At 42.6% G+C, this 25,081-nt stretch overlaps 1 protein-coding gene across 28 annotated transcripts in view; it reads left to right on the top strand.

Moving 5' to 3' along the window:
* NRXN1 (neurexin 1) overlaps nt 1-25,081 on the top strand; it is a 1,090,355-nt gene that overhangs the window by 1,055,050 nt on the left and 10,224 nt on the right. For 20 of the 28 annotated variants that reach the window (XM_056853802.1, XM_056853795.1, XM_056853786.1 and 17 more), the window contains one exon: nt 16,270-16,357. In XM_056853802.1, coding sequence (XP_056709780.1) covers nt 16,270-16,357 — 88 coding nt within the window. The remainder of the gene's footprint in view (nt 1-16,269; nt 16,358-25,081) is intronic. The other 8 variants (XM_056853804.1, XM_056853800.1, XM_056853801.1 and 5 more) reach the window with 1 other exon arrangement.

The following is a 25,081-nucleotide window of genomic DNA, read 5'->3' as shown; positions in this document are numbered from 1 at the left end:
TTCATGAGGGAGGACAGCAGGAAACTCAGAGACTTTCTTAGCTGTAGTGCTGAAAGCGTGAGAGGTACACATTTTAAATTAAAAAAAAAACTGTGTGGAAATGGCATCCACTCCACCCAGGTTAAGTATGACCCAGCCCTCTGTTTGACAACAAAGCACCCTGTTCCTTGATACCAATGAAGGGTACAATCTCGGAAGAGCTCCAGTTGAATAAACAAAAGTCCCTTACTAGCTGTATTTCTTGGGTTGTGCCCAACAACTGCCAAAGGATAGCTGTTCCATATCTAGGATGGATTAACTCTGATTAGCCCAGTAATCCATTCAAAATATGCTATTCCAGTCTACCCAGAAATATAGCGCAAATTGGTTGGCATATTTGGAGAGAGCCGGTTTGTGTGTTAATCAGCCATTCTGTTCTGCTCATCCACATTTAATGAAATTGGTTTTGAAATGTCTGAAAGCCAATTTGCATGAATAATTGTGTTGCATCTCATGCAATTACTTCAAGCACTGCCACAGAGGAAAGCTTCAAGGCACAAAGAAAGAGCAGCAACATTGCCGCTGTTGGCAAGAAGGCTGTCAGGATGTGCCATAAATAAGGAGACTGGGAACCAACTGCAGCCTCCTCCATAAGTCATTAGGTGAAGTCATTGATATGGGGGACTGAGTTTTCCAGAGCTGCTAAACCGCCTGGCTGATCGTGCTGAAAGTCGAAGGGCGAGGTATGGTTTTCTTCCCCATCATCTCAGTAAGCACATGCAGAGGATAGTCCACCACACCCATAGCTTCATTTTATGCAGGACACTTAGTAACCTGATGGATCTTCTGCAGCACAGGTCTTTGTTGCTGAAGCTAAATTCTGGGCACAAACAACACCCAAGCTTGCTGTTGCAGGGGAAACATCTGCAAAACGTGATGCTTAGATCAAAGGGAAAGCTGTGGTTTACTAATTTATTTATGGTTTACTTAATTTAAATCCTGCCTTTCTCCACAATGGGGACTCAAAGGAACTTACATCATTCTCCGCTTCTCCATTTTATTTCCACAACCTTATTATTTATTTATTTATTTTTCGTACTTCTAGCCCGCCCTCCTCCTGCCAGTCCAGGCTCAGGGCGGGTTACAACATTAAAATTTTACAATATAACAACAAAACAATAAAATATATAAAACCATAAAACAACCCCAACTAATATAAAAGATGGTCGCCGTATATAAGTGCTTACTGTATCCACCCTCAAATAGATCATGAGCTGGGAGGTGGGAGGTAGGGAGGCCAGCACTGATCTTACTTAATTTCACCTGTGGCCATCCTCAACCATAGGCCTGGCGGAATAGCTCTGTCTTACCTTGTAAAGTAAATTAGGCTGAGAGTGTGTGACTGGCCTAAATTCAATCCTAAAGGCATTTTCCTGGGAATAAACCACATTGAATAGCATGGGACTTACTTCTGAGTAGACCTGCTTAGGCTTGTTCCTCCAGTCTACCCAATATACTACACTGGCCCTTATTTATGTCAGTTACAGCGGTGATAGTATTCCCTGCACAGAAGACATCGGTTAAATTTAGGCATGTATATTACTCCAAGATGAAGAAAAATAATGGATTGCTTTTAGAATATACTTAAGTAGCTCTTCTTTCAATTTAATGTAAAAATAAATGGACTAGCCGATTGAAAGCACTGATCTAAAAAGCCGTGCAGCATAGAGAAATATAAGCAAATAAATTGATTTTTTTTCAGTCCCCAGTTGCCTGAAACCTTAAGTTATAGTGACAGTAATTTGCAAATCTTCCCCATTGTACGATAAACTGCAGACATTGTGCAGTCAGTGATGGGAATCTACATGCTTGTCCTCAGCTTCATCCTTGAGAGCCACAATGAGGATCATAGATATTCTCCCAAGCTATTGCTATAGCAACATTGTAAGAATTTCCAAGCTCTGTTTCCCTCGGGTTCACACCTGCTGTTCCTTTTATTTATGAAACAAAATGCCTTCCTGTATGAAATCCAGTGTATTGGTGCATCTAGAAGCCTGAGCATTCTTTCTCCCTTGGTGGGTACGGGTAAACAAAGCAGGCTGTTTTAAAAATCAGATATTGTTTTTTGGCCAACCTGGGTTTGAATCAACTGACAACTGCCTATGTGAATATGTTTTACCATGCTCCCAGTTTCCAGAGGTGGCCGTGGGAAATGGCTGCTTCGTAATCAGGGCTCTGTGAAGCTGCAAAGATATTTGAATCTCCTTCTCACAGGAGTGCTCCAGATTCCAGGGAAGCTCCCATGTGCCTTCAGTGCTGACGTTTCTCACATGATAGAATGCTGATTGTAGCTAGTCACTGCTTATTCCATATTTGTTTGACAGTATTTTAATGGTCTGCTTTACAAAGACATGCCCTGTCAGGTCACTGGTACTGGCATAGGAAAAACTCCACATTCTGCCATGGAGTGGAACATGCTGGGTTACAGGTAAGCTGGGCAGATGGTGATATGGTGTGAGTAATGCTGTGTCACCATCTGCCAAGCTTACCTGTAACTCAGCATGTTCTACTCCTGACTTTCCACTGACCCACCAGATTCTTCCGTGGCTTATCTGCAAGCAATCTCCAGACTCAATTTCTGACTCCACACCTGCTTCTGGTTCTAGCTGCACAACTGGGTAGCAGGATCCAGAAAGCAACAGCTGACACAAACATATAGGCGCTTCCGTGCTTAAAGACACTCTGGTTTTTATTATTCCAGTATTCACAGGCCTGGCTCTGGGACTGAAAACGAATTCCTGGGCTAAAGGTTGGCAAGTCCTGGCAAAAACAGAAAAATGTTGGTTAGAGATACAACTGTGCCATAGAGGGAAGATGCAGCCAGCTCCACTCAGAGATTTGAGTTCCAGCAGTTGGAATATATGAAATTATCCTCTTTTCTGTGTGTGTGTGGTTCCTGCCAAGATCAAATGCAACAGGTTCCATTGAAGGAGGGCGTCAAATTAGCTTCCCAAATGGCTAATTTGAAATGCAGCTTTTAAAAAAAACGCTTCTTTAATCCAAGTGCCTTTTTAATTGGGAGGGGGGCTGTTCTGATGAAATAAAAGCTTGATTAAACTAACAAGTCCAAACACCTGTGTGCAAAACTTTCCAGCAGCAGAAACCATTTCATCAAATATGTGTTTTACCAAAGCAGCAGGCCTAATGAAGCTCGCACTTCTAATTGGAAGGCAATTAAATGTGTTCTCCTTTTCAGGGCATGTATGTCTGGCACCCATTAGCATTAATAGGAGTTGCACGTGCAGAAAGAATGGGTACCAAATACTCTTTGCTTACAAATGCCTCCAAGTATTTCACATAGACTAACAGGGCTGTCCTAAACAGAGTTATATCCTTCTATTGCAGGCAGTGGTTTAGAAAGGTGTAACTCTGTTTAGGATTGCACTTCACTCCCCCACCAAGCACCCACCTCACAACTCATTCCATACTTCAGACTTAAGTGGTAACTCTCAAGGAAGAAAACACCCTACAAAGGGAAGCGAGAGAAAGCATAAACCCACAGACGTTCCTTTCCTCAAGGCCTCTGAAAGGCTGCCACTAGTCCTAGGTGCAAACATTTTAGGCAGGATTGCCAACTCCTGGTTGGGAAATTCCTGGAGATTTGGGGAGGAGAATGGGGAGAGGAGGGACCTCTGTGGGGTATAATGCCATAGAGTTCACTCTCCAAAGCAGCCATTTTCTCCAATATATCTCTGTAGTCTGGAGATCGTTCCAGGCCCTACCTCGAGGCTGGCAAACCTAAAAATTGGTAGGTTAGCTATCCCTTGCTCAAAGCAAAGAAAATCATACAATTGCCATACCAAAAAAAAAAAAAGAAAGAAAGAAGAATTAGAAGCAAATGAATAAGAAAATCTAAATTGATAGGTGAAAATGTTGGAAACGTGAAGTATATATATTATAACAGTCTCCAAGAGCTGGTTGTACAATTGGGATCAGGTTACACATTCCTGAATTCCAGCTCTTTGTGTGATTTGAACTGTGCTGTTCAGGGAAATAAATTAATTGCTCACCTTTCGCAGCTGTAATTTTTACCCTTTAATGAGCAGTTTTTACATGGGTAAAATTAGAAAACTCAAGCTCAGAAAGTCTCAGCTGCTGTGAGAGTGTTCAGTGTTAACAAAGGGGAAGGCTTCGACTCCTGCTAATAAAAACACCAAAGTTCTCAGGGATACCAGAAAATGGCAGGAAGGGGAAAGAATGGAGCCTGCTTGTGTCTGCAGCCTCTTTGCTTCCAGCAGGCAAGTAGTTTCTGCCTTCTGACTGGGTCTTCCCCCCACCTCCATCTCCAGTTCTGTGGACTGATACCGTCTTCAGTCAAAGTCAGATAAAATCATAACCCACTCTTAAGTCTGTGCAGTTTTCAGTAATGAGCCAGAACAATTGTGTGGTGCAAGTTCTGCAGGTCTGCGCTATTTCACAGAGTAGAATTGTTTACCCTTAATTCTCCCGGCGCTGCAAGAGAGGCAGCCAGTGAGGTGAGCAAACAGGTAGTGCTTGTTTGGGGGCTTCCTAGAGGCACCTGGTGGGCCACTGTGTGAACAGACTGCTGGACTTGATGGACCTTGGTTTGATCCAGCATGGTCTTTCTTATGTTCTTATGCCTGACCGCCTCTGCTTCAGAGAGCATCCTTCTCATCCAGAGACATGAGTCAGAGGTGAAGCTGGAGGGTGGTTCTGCCAGGACTTTGCAGGTGTATGGCTGGGGAATGACCAGAGGTCCGTCTGGACAGCCAGCAGTTCCAGGCAGCAGATTCCAAAAGTGTGCCATTTTCCTGCTTCTGCTGTTACGGTATTAATACAAGCCATGCCCAGTTACCTAATTCAGCTCCTTGCTTTCTATAGATTATTCTCTCTTGTAACTAGCTGAGTTCTTTTTCATTTACCGTCGAAAATAAGGTTTTTCTTGGATATGTCATGCCACCATGCAGTAGTTTTGCATGTAAAATTGTAGGCTACATACAAGACATGCCATGTTTTACTATTCAACTGTGGGTGAGGGTCATAATGCACCCCTCTTAATGTAAATTTTACTTTAGAGACTAGGGGGTGGGCTACAGAATCACAACTATTTGTATTTTAAAAATCCCCCAAATCTCCCTGTAAAAACAGTGTTGAGACACTGAATTATCAGGAACAGATAGTAGAAAAACAGGGACATTTGTGGACAGTTAGGCTGTTGAAGTGTATTTGATTTTAATGAGCAGCCTAAAGCAATCCTCTCTCACACACAGCCTCATCTGTATAACAAGGACCATAATACTGGCCTACAGGGTTGTTGGTAAGAGTTTCCAAGATAATCTGCATGAAGAGCTTTGAACATTCTAAAGTGCTATATAAACACTAAGTATTATTAATATTATTAATATTAAATGAATAAGAGCAGACAAAGGTTTCAGGCAGAGCAGTTTCTGGAAGAGGAGGGGAAGAAGCATCATAGACAGAAGCTCCTAAATATAGCTTCTAAACTCCTGACATAATTCCAGGGTGTGTTTCAGTTTAGAGTCACAACAAGTGCTCTTAAATTCCCATTTAGGTTTCCTCAGTTTAGCATATTAATAATTTTAATGTGAACCTTTTAAATAACTCTGACATTAAGGGCCAACTCCGTGGAAACACAAAGGAACAAGCTACCTTATAACTTGATTTCCTTTTACTGCTGCTAGAAAAATGAAATACAGCCTGAATCTCCATCAACTAGGTACATTAGGAAGAAGAAGAAAGTTGGTTTTTATATGCCGACTTTCTCTACCACATAAGGCAGAACCAAACTGGCTTCCAATCGCCTTCCCTTCCCCTCCCCACAACAGACACCCTGTGAGGTGGGTGAGGCTGAGAGAGCGTGACTTGCCCAAGGTCACCCAGCTGGCTTCGTGTGTAGGAGTGGGGAAACAAATCCAGTTCACCAGATTAGCCTCCGCCGCTCATGTGGAGGAGTGGGGAATCAAACCCGGTTCTCCAGATCAGACTCCACTGCTCCAAACCACCGCTCTTAACCACTACACCACACTGGCTCTCCATTATTAGAGATAATCTGAGTATTTTTACTACTGTATTTTCAAACAGGTTCTCTGGAGAGGCAGTAAAGCAGTGTTCTAAATAAATTAATTAAATTGCATGTATATGAAGTATCATCTTCTTCCTCTTCCATTAAGATCCTCAGAGAACACCCTGCTGTGTCTCCAGTCCTTTTTTGACATTAAGTTAAGACGCTCCACCCATTCTCATCCTCTAATGTGTATGGCCCTGCACTGTGAAGAACAAATGATGGTTACCAGAGACAGGGCTTTTCTGCAGTGGCTCATCCACTGTGCTGCTCCTTTCTCACACCTGTTTGCATACAGCCTATGTTTGTGTTTTAAGCTAGGGTTGCCAGCTTTGGGTTGGGAAATACCTGGAGATTTTGGGGGTGGAGCCTGAAGAGGCCAGGGTTTGGGTAAGGAAGGAACTTCAGTGGGGTATAATCCCATAGAGTTCACCTTCCAAAGCGGCCTTTTTCTCCAGGTGAACTGATCTAGTGGGAGATCTCCAGCCACCACCTGGAGGTTGGCAAGCCTAGTTTTAAGCACCAGATAAAAAAATTCTATTAGGCATTTGTTTGAGCAGGCAACTTTTTCACTCTTCCTCCCCTTGCTTCTGTGTTGTTGTTTTTTAATGGTTATGGCAGTTATGGAATATACCTGCTACAGCAAGTTGTTGTTAACTAGTGTTATAATGTGGTTTTAAGTGTTTTCCTTTATTTGTGATTTTTAAAACCTTTGTAGGCCACCATGCAGGTCGTTTGCTAAGAAAGTATATGGCCTATAAGTCTTTTAAAGAAACAATAATAATAATGCCATTCTCAACAGAGTTACACCGTACCAAACCCCCTCAATTCAATGGACTTGGAAGGATATACCTCTGCTGATACTGTAGGAACATGCTTAGGAAAATCTCTTTGAAGTTCTAGACCACGTCAGCATTATCATTGTATCTCAGTTCTCTTGCTGAGATAAGATGGCTCTCTTGCCTGGGGATAGGCTATTTGTTTATTGAAATTCTTGTATGGCAGAAGTCTTCCATTTATTGTGAATGCATTGCTTGAATGACTGTAGAGAAAACTGTTAGTCTATGGGCAGCCACACTTTGCAGACATAGAAGGGACAAAGGGACTTGAAAGCTTCTACCCTGAAAATCCTGTTGGTCTTTCAGGTGCTATTGGACTTGAATCTAGCTCTTCTACTGTAGACCAACATGGCTACCCTATTGAAACTTTGCAGACATGTGGCTAACTAGCAATGTCCTGGTACACAGCAAGGACATCTTTATGACTTTAAAGTTGATGAAGAAGAAGGTGAAGAACTGGTTTATATATGTCGACTTTCCCTACCTTTTTTAAAGGAGAATCAAACCGGCTTACAATTTCCTTCCCTTCCTCTCCCACACCACAGACACCTTGTGAGGTAGGTGGGGCTGAGAGAGTTCAGAGAGAACTGTGACTAGCCCAAGGTCAAACCAGCTGGCTTCGTGTGTAGGAGTGGGGAAACCAACCCGGTTCACCAGATTAAAGTCTGCCACTCATGTTGAAGAGTGAGGAATCAAACCCGGTTCTCCAGATTAGAGTCCACCGCTCTTAACCACTACACCATGCTGGCTCTCCACTAATTATGCCTGGAATTAGAGGGATGAGTTTTGTGTGGCCTCTCTCTCTGTGTAAGAGTGTTTTCAAGCTGTAGCTGAGTTATGGCAATCCCATAGGATTTTCAAGGCAAGAGATATACAGAAGTGGTTTGCCATTGCTGGTCTCTGCATAGCAACCCTGTAAATCCTTGGTAGTCTCCCATCCAAAAACTAACCAAGGCCAACCCTGCTTAGCTTCCAAGATCTGATGAGATAGGGCTATCCTTACCCATCCTGGTCAGGGTGTGGTCTGTCAATAGCAACTAGCAAAGTTGATGTATTTTGAACCAATGGAAACTTCTGGACAGTCTTCAAAGGCAGCTCCACATACAGCAAATTGCAGTGATCTAATTTGGATGTGATCAGAGCATGGATAATTGTGGCGCAATCTTGTGAAATGTAGATGGAAAGCCGAGGCTGAGGCTGCAAATTTCTGCTGAGACCTTGCCTTGATTGTCTCAGTGAGTTTATACTATCTGTGATTTGAATGAACTTGCATGGTCATTTTGTAGATGGAACTGAAGTTCATTCCATGTGAGAGTACAAAGTTAAATGGCTCATTAGGAGATCTTATAATATTGGTAGTCAATGGGGGAAAGAGACAGATATCGATGAAACTGGATTAATTGTTAGTTGTTGCTTAATGTGGTCAGTGACAGGAAGAGGGTAGGCAAGGCTGCTTTTTTCTACCCAAGAAACCCCTATGAAGCTCTAACTCTTGCAGGAGAAATATAATACTAATATAACAATGGCATATCCTTCGTTCCTCACAGGAAATTAAATATATTTCATACGTGAAAGACCAAGGCCATGATCCTCTAGGAAATCATTTGGACTTCTAACAAAATTGTATATCTGTGATTCTCAACTGTCTTTTAATTTTAAAAAGATTAACTTCAATATGCGCTGCTTCCGGACATGCTGGGATTGTAAGCACTTTCAAAAGGTTTAGAATCTCCTATATTTCTCTCCAAAGCTATGTGAATGTGCACCTCTGCTGTTTTGTTCTAATCACCTTGGTTTCGGGCATGCTTAGTGAAAAATCCTCAGGTGCCATTAGGTAGGATGGCCACTCTCTCTCAGTCCCTAAAAAGACATTCAAGGTGGTAGCATATGTAGTTGGTTTAGAATATGCAAGATCAGTTTTAATAGGGATTCACATCACTGAGTCCATAGCATATAGTGCAGCTGTTACAAAAATTAATTCTTCCCCCATCCCACTCCCTCTCAACCCAGTATCTGATTTTGAGGAAAGGTTCTGTGCTTTCAGCATGACCCAGAGAAGCAGGGTTGAAAGGTGAACATAGGAAAAGACATCCTGGATCAGACCAAGGTCCATCAAGTCCAGCAGTCTGTTCACATAGTGGCCAACCAGGTGGACTGTTACAATGGAAAGGCTATGTAGTGGACATTCATACAGGCAGTGGTGATGACTTAAATGCGTGAAAGGACCGTCAAGGAGAAGACCTCACAGGCCACGTTTTCAGATCACCCAGCGTCACTTCAAACATGTTTCTCCTTTGCAGTGGTTTACAAGTTCAGGCGCAGTATTGAGCTGCTCAAGAAATTGGCCACATAGTGGATTTCTCATTATATAGTTTATTTATTTATAGATTTATTTCATTTATAGCCTACTTTTTTCACTGAGACTCTGGACAGATTACAAAGTAGAAGAAACAATGATATAAAACAGCATATAGCTTCCAGTAAACAGTGCAATCTTACTAGGATTACAGAATTAGAAATCAATGTAAACAAGAAACTGTCTAAGGCATGGCATACTGCAAGGCAGAAAGTGGAATTAACAAAGGTAGAAGATAAAGCAGTAAAAGCAAGATGATGTAGACAATAAAAATTGCAAATGGACCAGGATTATAGAAATTAGGAAAGAATGCAAACAGAAAACTAAGACATGACATACCATAAACAAGGCAGGAGTAGAATTACAAAGTTGGGAGACTGTGCTCTAAAAGCAAGATGATACCTACAATAATAATTGCAGTAGACTGCAATCCTATTCTACTATAAAGGTGCCTTTTCTGTACTGTTCCATTTTACTACAGATTCTAATCCCTTTATAAAAGTGCCCTCCTGAACAATTCTTATCCAATCTGCGGAATGACAGAAGAGCTCAGAAAAGGAAACTGGTTTCTACAGAACTTACTAGAGATCTAGCCGGACCATTTGGCATTAGTCGATAAAAAGCCCGATGGGGAAAAGACTGTCTTGTGTTCTCTCCTTACTCTGAACTAAAAGCCGCCCCTGAAAATGTCACCTTAAAAAGTTCAGATGAATGTGAGCGTTTCTTCTTAAGGCATTTTGAGGGTAAACAGAATAATAAGATTTGTGAGATTTGCAACGGAAGTTTCACACTGTTGTCCCTGGATTTTACCTATAGCTAAATCTGAAGCAAATTCTGAGGTGAAATTTCTACAAGTGGGGGGTGGGGGACTATCAACAAAAGCAAACAACACCCACCCACCACCCACCCCGATTTATGCATTCCTACTTTGGACAGTTTCACTGTTTAGGAAAGTGATGCACAAAGGTGTGTTTGTTTTTGATGTAGAGAGTGTATGGGTTCTGCATGCTAATTCTCACATCTAGAAAATTCCCAAAAAATAATGGAATTAGAAAAGAATATGAATGGATGTACATGTACATGTTTTTGATTGAGGGCAGCTGAAATAAAAATAATTTCAGCACATTTGTCTAAGAGGAAGAGTAGATCTAATATTAAGGGAGGATCAGTACTATGGTTTTGGTGCTTCATCGGGGGAGCAGATGTGGGGTAGGCACGCAGACTTACTGTACAGATGAAGGTTTTATGAACTGTGGAGAGAAAGCTGAAGAATAGAATTGATTAATGTGACATATTTGAGCTTTCTTTCTACTACTGTCTCAACAGCCTGTCAGAAAGATCAGCTTCACACACAGTAAATTAAATTTAAATTACACAGTCTTAGCAAGAAAATTGCTCAGTTAATCTAGCCTCCTGAAATGAAATTTTATTTTTCCCCACATGAACTCCATCCTGATTCTTCATACCCTGTTGGTTTTTGCCAGCAATCCCATCAGTTTAGGTTCTGTTCTTTTCTTTTTAAAACCCAGGTATTGGCTTTCAATAAATGTATCTTTCTCCTCAGGAATGCAACGTGCCAAGGTTTGAAGAGCCCACTAAAAAAAACTTAACCAGTTATTTTCACTTTAAATGTTTATGTTTAATTGGAAGAACATGACAAAGTGTGAGAGCACCCCCCCCAGTTGGCCCACAGTAATCCAGAGAACTTCAAGCCTGAGTAGGCATTTGAACCCAGGGTCCCTCAATCTTAGTACAACAGCTGATATATTGTAGTAGCTATTGTAGTAGCTGTTAATGCACAAGGTAATACAGTCCAGAGAAGAGTATTGCTGCAGAAAATCATTCATTGTGGTGGATCTCAAGATCTGTGAGCAGATAATGGCACGTAGAATAGATCTTTTGTGCCTCCCCCTGTCTTTTGCCGCTGCTCCTGATGGAGGAGAGCTAGTGTGGTGTAATGGATAAGAGCAACGGATTCTAATCTGAAGAACCGGGTTCTATCCCCCACTCCTCCACATGAAGCCTGGGTGACCGCAGGCCAGTCACAGTTCTCTCCGAACTCTCTCAGCCCATGCAGAGGCAGGCAACGGCAAAGCACCTCTGAACGTCTCTTGCCTTGAAAACTCTGCGGGGTCACTATAAGTCAGCTGTGACTTGACAGCGCGAACGCACGCACACACACACACCCCTGATGGTGAGGAAACCCACAGAAATGATCAGGAGGATGCAGTTCAAGGGAGAAATCCATAGAAATTACAGACACCTCCCCTTGAACAAGCAGAAGTGGCTTCTGTTCTTACAAGCTTTGGAGTCAATCTAATGTCTATATATGTTGGTAAATACATATAGCCTTTTACAGATACAAGTACAAAAGCTTTCCTCTCCATTGTTCTAGAAACTCAACAGGACTTTCATGTGGATGAGGATTTCCCTGTGGAAATGAAATGTTGCCTGCAGACAAAGCACTTGCACATATACTTTTCCGAGCATCCAACATCATATCCAAAAGGAGTCGATATGTACATCATATGTATGCAGCATACTCTTCAGGGCCACAGACCAGTGGTGTACACACACATGCAATGTTTGGACTCTGTAAGCACATGTTGAATGAGTCTTTATGGACCAGCAATATTAGAAAATACTTTGATATAACTGTGCCCAATCCAAATTATCATTAAAAATGGTTTATAGTATCATTTCTAATGACTAACCAGTGTGCTATAGCTAGTGAGAATTGGCTGTTTGAAACTGTTTATCTAATAAAGCCACTGTTGAAACAATCAATGAATCGGCTGTTAAAACTGGTCATAAATAAGTATCTTCAATATATTTACCAGTCATTCTGAAATTTCCTTTTCTAATCCAATAACCATATGGGTGACCTTTCATATCTGCCACTGCTGTGACTAAGGGATAAGAACCCTTGAAACTCTTACACATGAGCACTAGTCAGATTCAAAGAGCAGAGTAGCTCATTGTTTTCCAGATTTCACTGTGTGTGATGCTGAGATTCAGAGAAGTCTCATCATTTTCTTGACTACCTTTTCAAACAAAGACATGCATCCCACTTCTCCATTAGGAATATCCTCTTGTTATTTGAAACAAACTCCCCTTTTGCTTTGACATTAGATTTGGAATATCATGCGGATTGCATCCATTTCACAATGATGTGGACAGCAAACACAAGTGTGTAGCCAGTCTTAGCTTTCTGCATCTGTATGAGATGTGTTGCCAAGCATAGTCCTTTTAAGACTAGACACATACTGAGAGACTGGCAATGATTGGTATCGGGAGCCCGTTCCTCCTGATATGCACAGTTGGTACATTTTCCAAATGGGGTACATTTTCCAAACAGGGTCACCGCATGTACTTTGTATGCATATACTGGTTGGCATGTGCAAACCAGAGCCCTGGAAAATACAATGCTTGGTTTGTACATACCAAAGCTGTACATACATGCTGCGTACAAATGGTGTCCCTGTTCAGATACTGTAATGACCATGCAGACTGAAAAGAGCATGCTCCCAATATGTATCGTTACTGGTTTCCCAGTATGTGCAGACATAAATGGCATCTGAAAAGGGCTCATATTTTAGCCTGATTTACCTATGACATGTTAGGTGTTCTCTTAAAACACCTTACTTAAAGATATGACATGTGAAGTGGACCTAAATTTATGCAAAAAGAAAGGAGCCTGCGGTGTAGAAAGGTCAGTTGAAGGGCACACTAGATATGTTCTGAGTGATCGATTATAAGGATTTCCTGCTGTGCATTTTTTTTAAGGCTAAAATCAGTCAACAGGGGTGGGAGAGTAAGAATAGAGCCACAGTATGTGTGCGTAAAGTGTCATCAAGTCGCAGCTGACTTATGGCAACCCAGTAGGGTTTTCAAGGCAAGAGACTAACAGAGGTGAGAGACACTGAGAGACACTGTCCTTCAGTGTTACTCCTCTGAAGATGCCTGCCACAGCTGCTGGCGAAACGTCAGTAAAGAAAATACCAAGACCACGGTTACACAGCCCGGATAACCTGCAAGAACCAACTAACAGAGGTGGTTTGCCATTGCCTTCCTCTGCATGGCAACCCTGGTATTCCTTGGTGGTCTCCTATCCAAGTACTAACCCTGCTTAGCTTCTGAGATCTGACGAGATCAGGCTAGCCTGGGCCATCCTGATCAAGGCAGAACCACAGTATAGTGGGGGTTAAATATTTCCTTCTGTCCCATTTTCCTGATGCAAGCCCCCCCCCCCCCCCGCACTGCTATTTCCCATACATACATTGCCTACCTAGTGCCTATATATTTTTCTCCACAGAGTATATAGCAGCTCTGGATGGGGTGGAGGGATTGAAACCTGTGAAAATGGGGTGGAGAGAAGGATTAAATCTTCCTACCCACAGAATTGCAGCCTTAATCTGAGCTTTCCCCCTTTCCTGACAGTTGTTAATCTTTAAAAGACACTTGGGGAGATTCTAATCATGGATCTCCCAAATCATCCCTTGAGTTTGGCCTGGATATACCTGTCTTTTTAACACTTTGAAAGAAAAACAGAATAAAGCTAAAGGATAACACTAAGATGAATTTGACCAGTCACCCAAGAGACACACTAATCCAATCCTGCATTATTATGATTATATTGCTCTGTATGTCATCCCATTAGATGCTGGTGGCAAAAGGAGGGATTCTCCTTTGCCTTCTAAATCCTCCTTTAATGAAAACTCTCAAAGCAGCTGCCCTGCAAATTAGGAACGTCTATCATGGGTGCTACTAATAGCAACCATAATTCTTTTTTTTTTTTTTTGCCAAGCAGATTTTTCTTCCATCTTTCATCTTCCAATTAAAGGGGGGAAAATGAAAACGCTGCTCTCAGCTATATCTGCACCACAGAAAGCTCATTGGCGCTCATTTGTTTTTCGTGAATGGCTGGAAAGGTAGAGCAGAAATCTTGTACTTCTGTCTGTAATATATTTTTATCCTGTCCTTCCTCCAAGAAGCTCAGGACACTGTCCAAGATGGAGAGGGTGGGAACTGAACTTGGAACTTTGTGCATATAAACCACTTAGCCCCTCAAAGTGTAAAGGTCTGTGCTTCAGTAAAAGGAGCTATACTTGGGGAAATCAATAAGGAAAACCCTGAAGCATGTGCCACAATTTTGGGCCATATGTGTAAATCACTTTGGGCTTGCCCATAGAGCAGGGGTGTTGAACTCATTCGTTAGAAGGGCTGGGCCATGTGTGCCAAATAAATAAATACCTAGTTGGGATCAGTCTCCATGATTATGCCAATTGACCATTTGTTCCATTAAAACATATGACCAATGGCTGAAATAATACATCAGCATCTGTTTCCCTGATTAGACAAAATTTATGTACTCAGAAATTGCATATGCCACCTATCCAGAACCTGTTCAAGGAAGCTCATAACAAAACAATTACCACCGAGCCCATAAAACCAAGTCAGTAAAAACCTTACATGACATAAAACAGTGCAATATAAACAGAACAGTCTGAAATGATATTGATAAAACACTGTCTTCAGGTTTGGTGCAGACCAGACACAGCTAACAAAGATGGATTCCTAAGTGAAAAGCCTTGGTAAATAGAAATGTTTCAGAGTAGTTCCCAATAGGCTTTTACAATAAGACTGTCCAGTACCTACATATAATCTCAGCTGTTCCATTGTGATAGATAACCAAACCTTCGACTGAGGGGAAGCATGAAATTGATTCCAACTAGCATATTTGGCATTCAGTGCATTTTGAATCCTAATTTATTGAGGCGAATCATTAACCTGAGAGCAACATAGAAAGATGCCCATTCTGAGCACTGAAAGCCCCTTTAAAGGAATTCTAGCCCAAAGGGGTACATCTGAAATGCACTTGTCTCTTCTTGCTACAGATGTGCTGTTAACTATTGAAGGGACTGTTGTTCAGTGGGAGAAGGGAGATTAATCAAGTGCTCTTCCTAAAGCAAGAAAAGAAATACTCCAGACTAGAACCCTGTTTTAAGATGGCAACATAAATGTACTAAAATTTGTACTAAAATAGATTTCCTCTCCATGGACATTTCATCAGTATTTACAAGTGAGATATTCAACAGCAGCACTCGGGAATAGGCTCACGGGTTCTGCTGTGTGTGTTTTAAGGCAGCACATATCAGTTGATTCTTGTCATTTTGAGTTTTCACTATGAAGTGCACGTTCAGAGGCAAGTGTGTGTGACTTGAAGGCCTGCAAGGAGCCCCGAGATACTCTCAGGAGCAACGGAGAAACAAGGGAGGGAGAAAGACCCCGAAAAGGACTGTTATCTCTGAGGCTTTTTCATCTGCAAAGGCAAACAAATCTGCAGCCCAGAGGGGGGGGCTCCTAGCTTGCAGGCAGTAAAGAGGGCTTGAAGGGCCAGATTTGGCCCTGTGAGCCACATAGAGCATAAGATAGCGGGAAAGGAAGAGGGACCCATTAATGCATGTAGAATCACTGAGGTGGGGAAGCAATCTATACTCCAGCATCTTCCAGGTTGACAATTGACAGTGATGAAGGAGAATCGGGACGGAAAGAGTGCAGGTGAGGCAAAGTTAGTATGGTTCAGCAATTCTTTGTACAAATAATGGATCGTGATAGATCTCTACAACAAGAGGGAAGCCGGTTTGGGGCCCTGCACGAACACAGAGAGAGCCGTTGAAGGAAGAGCAGGAAAAAAGATGAAATGGTAAAGATCAGAGGGAGAAAAAGGGGATTTGATTGGACACAAGGGATGAAGTATTACCGCCGACACAGAGCTGCAGTGTACATCCCGCTGGACCACTGACATAATCCTTGGGGAGCTCTCAAGTAAAAAAAAGAATCTCGCGTCACTATTAGAACATACTTTTAGAGTGTGGTGAGTCTGTAAGATGCAGTCACCATCGACGACTGCTTGCAAACCCTGAGCATTGGCAGAGACGTAGTTTGGACCACTTTGATTAACTCAAATGGGCTCTTTGTTTCCTTTGCAGACCACGGATGACATCCTGGTGGCCTCAGCTGAATGCCCCAGCGACGATGAGGACATTGATCCCTGTGAGCCAAGCTCAGGTGGGTTAGGTTAGTCAACTTTTTTTATTACTTTCTTTTAATTTTGATTCTTTGCATGTGGCACAGGCTGATGAGGCACTGACAAAACAGCGATCTGTTTCAGCCTGTATTCCTATGTTAGCAGTAGAGAAAGACTTCAGTCTCCTGCCCATTCTGATGGATACTGGACTGGATCCATAGCACCATTATGGGAAGCATAGGTGCTGGAAGCCAAGTTTAGAAACGTTAAAATATGAATATTTTCAGCTCCATCCTACAATCAGTGTAGGCCTACAAACTAGAAGAAAATGGAGCCATCTGGGGAGATACGTGTAGGTGCTAATACATTTCCCTTTAAAAAAAATTCAGTGAGGGCTAGAAACTGTTGTGGTTTCAAAGATTGCTCATTAAAATATGTTAGAGGATAGTGATTTTCCATGAGTGAGACCATTGCTTTCTTTAGAAAAAAAATGTTTTCAGTACAGATTATTAATTTGCACATTGTATGAAGTACCATATTTCTCAGGATTTGTAAGGCTGATTTACCTTGTGTAAAAGTAGATGTTTTATGGGCCAGGAGGTGGAGCGAATGTTGCTTCTCACAATATTTAGGCAACTCTCAAAGCTGTACCACTGGCTGGACCTTTCAAGTGTATGCAGCTGTACATATGCAGACCAAAAGATAAATACTTCCCAGATTAAACCACAGATTAAACAGTTAGACACTATTAATAAGGGTAAAAGTTAAAGGTAGTCCCCTGTGCAAGCACCCGGTCATTACTGACCAATGGGGTGATGTTACATCCCGATGTTTACTAAACAGACTGTGTTTACAGGGTGGTTTGCCCTTGCCTTCCCCAGGCATCTACACTTTACCCCCAGCAAGCTGGGTACTCATTTTACTGACCTCAGAAGGATGAGTCAACCTTGAGCCAGCTACCTGAAACCGACTTCCATTGGGATTGAACTCAGGTCATGAGCAGAGCTTTTGACTGCAGTATTGCAGCTTACCACTCTGCTCCACAGGGCTCTTATTAATAATATGTGTCTATATTATTAAACCTTAAGAAATACACCCATCTTTACCCTTTATAGATGTCACAGTTGTAGATTTCCTTGAATTTGTATGCTGTGGTCCCCTTCTTTTGACTGGTTTGACACATGGCAATTTAATCTGTTTCTGTTCATCACCAAATTTTTGAATTTGTTTCAAGTCTGTTGAGGCCTAAGAGTGGTGTCACTGGTTGCTTCATTCATCAAACTGGGGCCAAATCAGGAACTCATGTAAAATCACAATTTGAAAGTTGTCAGGGGTCAAGGTGGTTTCCACAATCATATTTTATAATGCACATCCACACACAAAAATCAATTTAAGCTCATAAAAGTTCTAAGAATGTGGGGTTGACTATAGAATGGGAGAAGCAGGAGCCACATGGAAGGATTTTAGTATGTTTCTTTGACTGTAACATTTTAATTCTGTACCAATGAAAGCTATCAACTGTACTGATACTCCAGTGTCCTTTGCACATCATTCATTCAACACAAAAGAATTTTGCTGCATTTGGTGACCTGACCAGCATTTTTGCATGTTCCAGGGTAATCCCTCCTGTATCTGACCTTTATGCCCATGTAAACATTACAGTAAACATTACAGTCAGGAGCCCCGTGGCACAGAGTGGTAAGCTGAAGTACTGCAGTCCAAGCTCTGCTCACAACCTGAGTTCGATCACGACGGAAGTCGGTTTCAGGTAGCCGGCTCAAGGTTGACTCAGCCTTCCATCCTTCCAAGGTCGGTCAAATGAGTACCCAGCTTGCTGAGGGTAAAGGGAAGATGACTGCGGAAGGTACTGGCAAAGCACCCCATAAACAAAGTCTGCCTAGTAAATGTCAGGATGTGATGTCACCCCATGGGTCAGGAATGACCTGGTGCTTGCACAGGGGACCTTTACTTACTTTTTAAACATTACAGGCTACAATGTAGCCAATATACAGTATTCAGACAGAGATGTAGTATTACACCTACAAGGTCTTCTTGCTAACATTGAATGATTTTGTTGCCTGCTAGTGCTACAGATTCCATTGTAGGTGAAGGCCCCCCTTCAAATAACAAATCCACTGAAGTACATAGAGGTCACTGCAGAGGTCACAGTGTATTTTCCTAATGCTGGCTAGCCTGATCTCGTCAGATCTCAGAAGCTAAGCAGGGTCAGCCCTGGTTAGTATTTGGATGGGAGACCACCAAGGAATACCAGGGTTGCTAGGCAGAGGAAGGTACTGGCAAACCACCTCTGTTAAGTCTCTTGCCATGAAAACCCCAAAATGGGTCGCCATAAGTCAGCTGTGACTTGACGGCACTTTACACACACACATATGCATGTGCTAATACACTGTGGCAGTGATTGTGGGAAGGGTTGAAAGTTTCAGGGGTTCTCTTTTGGGATGGTTTATTTGAGGACAAATGACCCAAATAATTATATTCTAGCTAGGAACTATTTTCTTCACTGAACCATCCAAAAAGCACACATAGACTTTTACGACTTTTATGATACAATTGGATAAGGTGTGTCATTGGGCCATTTCTACTGCTCAAAATACCTTTTATGGCAACAGTTGTGCTGATCCAGTAAATTGGCTAGGTTTCAGTTTGCACAGAACTCTTCCTCGTACAGTAATTGAGTCAAAACATTTCTGAGCAACTTGAAATCCACCACCCGAGGTACCAACGAACACAACATAATGAAATGTATCACCTGAATGAACTGGTCGTCGCTGTCTATCTTTTCAGCCAGTTTGGAGAGCATTTTTATTTAGTAGGATTTAAGAAGCATTTGAATCAACAAGACTTGCTATAAAACCATGAGAGCTGGCAACCTGGAATGGGTTTTACATCCTAGTGCTTTGGCTCTTCTCCTTGGCCTTTCCCAAGCTGCGCTCTGGCCGCTCCATCTGTTTCAGACCAGACCTTCTTGCATCTGTTATAATGGATCTGCCATTACTGTGACAGAAATTCTGAACAGTGTTGGAAATTATTTATCCGTGCTCTTCATTATTGTGAAAGCTCAATATTGGCCACAAAAGGGGTACATAAAAATGAAATCTAAAACTGTTACCTGCTGAGGCAAGGTCTAGTAAAGACTGCAGTACTGCAAACCACCAGCTGCCATCCCAGTATTAGTTTATCTTCAAAACAGTCTTGAAAAAGGAGGATACCCGAAGATGATTCAGTAATTCAGTACAAAAAATAGGTTATGGATGAATGAATCCATGGTTATTAAGGTGCACATTAATGAGGACTTTATATAGACATATTAAGTTTTATCCAGATTAATTTCCCCCTAACAGAAGGCATTTCCAACAGTGGAACAGAATTTTGCTGCTTCCCCCCTCTTAGAGCAGCCTACTGATCTCCCTAAAATGCTGATTCTGGTCAATAGGGGACCATCAGGAATGCAACAGAAAGAGAGAGTTGGCAGAAATTACACCTCCCCTTCCATTAGTGAAACATTTAGTCTTGATCCAACCCTTTACCCATTATCATTTTCTTTCAGTTTCTGTGTATGGAAATTTCTATGTAAGAGTGGAATTCCATTGACCGTACCATAAAATATACCAAGCTTGTGTATATAAATAAAAATACAAAATCAAATGCAAAACACTGTGATATTTCAAAAATGTATTTTGGTGCTCAAAACATAACGGTACAAGTTGGAAACTCTGGAGGAGGGGAAAGCCCATTTCTCCCTTCCTACCTCCCCTCTGCTGGCCTTCCTTCCCACCTTCTCTGCTACCCTCCTTACCCGTTCCCACTTTCCCCATCCTCACTCCCACTACTGCCTGCGGCCTCCCATGACTATTAGGTGTAATGATGTGTGTACATCAAACTTGTTTCCTCACATGTCCCTCACTCTACAGCAGGCTGGTAATTTCATAATTCCACTCTAAACACAGCTCTAAACACATGGCATGTTTGTACATGAGCATAACGTGTACGGAGGGAGCAGGAGTGAGTGCCCTGGGCCCATCGTGTGTACAGGGCTTATGAGCATCATAATTTGTGGGCTGATATAGGGCACAAGCAGTATTCATTTCTGATTAATGTCCAGTCACTTCCCAAGAGTGATAGATTCAATTGGCTTCCAAAGATCCAGATGGCTTTCTTCTCCAATGGGCACCATTGGTTTCATCTGGTCTTTGTAGCCCTCATAAACTGAAATATTTGCAAATGAATAAGTGTGCCAGGACTTCCTCACTACACATTGCCATTAGCTGATAGGTGCCTGCAGTTAGGGTTACCAGGTCTGGGTGGGGAAATGCCTGGAGATTTGGGGAGTGGAGCCTGGGGAGAGAGAGGTTTGGGGAGGGGAGGATCTCAGCAGGGTACAATGCCACAGAGCCCACCCTCCACAGTAGCCATTTTCTCCAGGAGAATTGATCTCCATTATCCAGAGATCAATTGGAATAGTGGGAGATCTTCCGGTCCCACCTGGAGGTCTACCTGCAGTAGACATTGCTTGTGATAAAAGGCACATATTACAGTGTGGTTCCAAGCACAGTTCTTCCTGCTGTAGTAAGCTTGTAGACAAAGCCTTAGGTCATCTCATATCCTGAAAATTGGTCAAGCACTACGCACACACACTGCTAAAGCATTGGGATGGAGTGAAGGCTTTGTTTCTATCCTTAAATTAAGCCTTTAGCAGAAGCGAAGTTCACTTTGGCAGCTCCCCTTTAATGGAGAGGTTACGATGCTCCTCAGAAGCGAGCGCTCATCAATAAGTGCTTTTGGCGTTGCCGCCAAAAAACCTTCCATCAACTAAAAGGTTTGCGCTCCTCATCCCTGCAGTCGCTGAGTTATAGCCCCCCTGTTGATTGTTTTAAATTATTAATCCAGTGGATTTATTTAGGAAAGTGGGGCAACAGCATCATTTCTTGGGAGGGGAAGGCTCTGCCAAAATTGTCACAGCCTGCAAGCCCTTGCCTGTCACCTCAGCTTCTGCTGGCTGTGCACCTGCCTTCTGATAAATAATGAATGGGACGATGTGACTTGCAACTAACACAGGCCGCATAAAGATATGGCATTAGGAGATGGTTATAAAACCAAAAGCCCATAACCCATATCTAGAACATAACAGGTTAGAAATGAATGACATCACATGGCACTTGCTCCATGGTGTGCAAACTGTTCATTGAAGGGTGCCGGGATTTGCTTGCCAGAAAGTAAACACAATCTCATTCTCAGTCATGTGGAAGGGAGTTTGAGGCAACGGGAAATAGGAGTGACTTGAATTACCGAGTTGCACGTTGCGATCCTCCTCGGGCCAGCTCCTGGGGGGAAGGAAGGTTTTGCGCAGAGGGGGGGTCGTCGCCCCCACCCTTTGACGTGGGCTCCTGCCTGCATTCCCACGGCTTCCAAATATCGCAGTGGGCCGGCACCAGGGAGTGACGTCGGGGGAGGGCTCTGGCTCCCCGCCCCTCCCTGCACCTATTTATGGGTGCGCCGCCCGGTCACTGACATTTAGTCTGGATACAACCGGGTTGGTTTCCCCAGTCCTCCACGTGAAGCCTGCTGGGTGACCTTGGTCTAATCACAGTTCTCTCTGAACTCTCTCAGCCTCAGGGTGTCTGTTGTGGGGAGAGGAAGGGAAGGAGGTTGTAAACTGGTTTGATTCTCCTTAAAAGGTAGAGAAAATCAGCAGATTCAAAAGCAACTCTCCTCCTCCTCTCCTCCAGATCCCTCAGAACTCTCACTCTCTTGCCTGTGCTGATGTGGCCCATTCTGGGGAAAGCATAAGAAGGCAAAGAGGGGAGTAGAGAGCACGGGGGGTTTCTTGCAAAGGGAGTGCTGCAGGCTGGTTCAGAGCCAGCTTCTGAAGTGGGAAGTTTGAGCACCCTCTACTTTCCTTGCCGCCTTCCTGCTCTCTCCCCGGCAGGAGCCAGAGCACGCTCCTATAGCTGCTGGCCAGATGCAAGTGAGCAGGCTCTGCAGGGAAAAGACTGGCGCTTGTCCCATCCTTCCCTTAGGGCCAGTAGTTCTGCAAGCTTCAGACATCTTCTAAACCTTCACTTATTTGCAAGGTTTATTACTTAGTCTTCAATCCTATGCATGCTTTTGAAAGACACATTGAACAAAGTGGGACTTGTTTTTGAGTAAAGGTGCATAGGATGACATTGTTAGTGTCTTTACAGGCCTTGAATCGAGTGGCTCTTCAAGCCATCCACTCCTTTCCTGGGTGATGAATAGGAAAGGGATAGGTAGGAGGAGCTTGTTTGCAATTGGGATAATTTGGATTCATATGTGGCCCCAGCATGTCCATGATTGTTGTAGAGATGTGTGGGTGCTGTATATGAAGCTGGATCATCCAAATTATCATTGTGGCATTATTTAGAGAAGATACATATTCAGATATATTATTTTTCCTTCCTTTGCATCAGATAATTGGTGGAAATGAGTATCACACAACCTTTCTGAGGACTACAGCCAAACACCAAAATACATTTTAAAAATAAATTACTATTCTGCAGGAGCATGGAAGCACACAATCTTGCAATTCAGATTTTATACTCCTAGTGGGATTTTCTTCTCTGTTATGCAGGCAGGGAGCAAGCCATCCATTTCAGGTTGGTTTACTGAAGTGTGCAATTTATTTGGTTGCTTATTGCAGTTCATTAGATTTATAGCCCCCCTATGCCAAGACTCAGGGTGAGTTACATAAATATTTACTGGGCTCATGATCTAATTTCACAAGAGGGTAAGGAGTATGCTGACAGTAAACCAGTAGTTGTGGACATTTATTCTTTTGTTAAAACTCACATTCAGATGGGTTAGATTTCTAGCAAGCCTGGCTAGGTTAGTCATCGAGCTGTACACTTAGCTTACCTTGCCAAGATCATACCATTTTATCATACAATACTCTCCAGTTTTCCTCATTAGCATCCACAAACCACTCAGAGACTGTGATAAGCCAGTGTAAGATCAGCTCTATGTGATCCTCAGCAGTGCTCCGGTATGCACAACACACATGTGTATGCAACCTACCACCTGTCAGCCAGCGTGGTGTAGTGGTTTGGAGCAGTGGACTCTCATCTGGAGAACCAGGTTTGATTCCCCACTCCTCCAAATGAGCGGTGGCCACTAATCTGGTGAACCTGGGTTGGTTTCCCCACTCCTCCACATTAAGCCTTCTGGGTGACCTTCTCTAGTCACAGTTCTCTCAGAACTCTCTCAGCCCCATCTACCTCACCAGATGTCTGTTGTGGGGAGAGGAAGGGAAGGCAATTGTAGGCTGGTTTGAGTCTCCTTAAAAAGGTAGAGAAAATTGTTATATAAAACACAACCCTTCTGTTTGTTTTCTATGTTTACGGCATTGTAAGCACAGCGGCTGTCACTTTTCTTTTACTATGATTTTGCTGCCATTTAAATCCTTATTAAGAACTGTGCATTCCATAGGATGACAATGGGAGCACTTTTAACATAGTGTAAGAGGTTGACATAAAAATTGGGGCAGGGTCACTGTTTCATAGAGTTTTTGAGGCTTGAAATTATTTTATTTATGGAATTAAACTTTATTGCTTCAGCATAACCAGTCAGTTTGCCTGGGGTTTAATCATTCATATAAGATCTGATCAACAATATCCCTTCCCAAAGTACCAGTAAAAGTATCCATTCTGGCCTGTGTTCATTAGAAAGTTTTACTGGTCCTAATCCAAAGAAAGACAACTTTAAGGGCCACTGAAATTAACAGAACCAGCTAACTATGTCTAACTCATTCCCTGACTTTGGGCTGCCATCTTATTCACACTTACAGAGGAGTCAAGCCCCACCGTATTTAGCAGGTTTACTTAGGATTCTGCTCCAGTATAATCTTTAATAGACTAGCATCTACTTTCTCCGGAAGCTTGGAGTAAAAAATTGCTAGTCATTAATGTGCCAGGGATTTTTTGAGTGGTGGAGAGCTCAAGTCGTAGCCAACTTATGGCAACCCCATAGAGTTGTCAAGACAAGAGACTAATAGAAGTGTGTTGCCATTGCCTGCCTGTGCTTAGAAACCAGTTCCTCACACCTTGGACCTCCTCCTTGGTGGTCTCCCATTCAAGTACTAACCAGGGCTGATCCTCCTCAGCTCCTGAGAGCTGATGAGATTGGGCTCGCCTGGTCCATCCTTTCTGGAATGAGAATCCTACTGTAACAGAAGGTGCAATCCTGTGCTCGTTTTCTTGAGACTAAACCCCACTGACCTCAATGGGACTAACATGCAACTAAACATGCATAGAATTGTGCTTAGCTTCTGAGGATCGTAACCAGGGGCCTTAAACTCTGTACTGAGTTGCAACCTCTACATTTGAATGCAGAGGTAGCATTTTATCATAGAAATAAGTCCTTTGGCCATAATTATTTTTAGAATTATTTCAAAAATGATAGAGTGGTTGTATGGTTATAGGGAGAACTGAAAGTAAAAAAATTATATTTTTTAAAAAATTGCTAGGAGAAAGGATAACTTTAAATGTTTTAGCAGCCACTAATGGCCCATTTATATGTGTTAGCTCCATTGTATGGAACAACTGTTTGGCTATGTTATCTACTATCTGCTTGTGGCTCAGAAATAGAGTCTACTAGTGGGAGGCAAGCTACACCGTGATGAGCTTAGCGCTTGGTAATTGCCATGCGGATTGTTTGTGTGAATAATAATGAAGCCCATAAGATGACCAGTAGGACACCTTTGAACGTGAGGGCTAACCTGTGAGATTAAAAACAAAATA

The sequence above is a fragment of the Euleptes europaea genome, chromosome 7 (genome assembly GCF_029931775.1).
Source record: "Euleptes europaea isolate rEulEur1 chromosome 7, rEulEur1.hap1, whole genome shotgun sequence".
Taxonomy (NCBI): domain Eukaryota; kingdom Metazoa; phylum Chordata; class Lepidosauria; order Squamata; family Sphaerodactylidae; genus Euleptes; species Euleptes europaea.
Note: the sequence above shows the minus strand (reverse complement) of the source record. Positions and strands in the feature narration are given on the sequence as shown.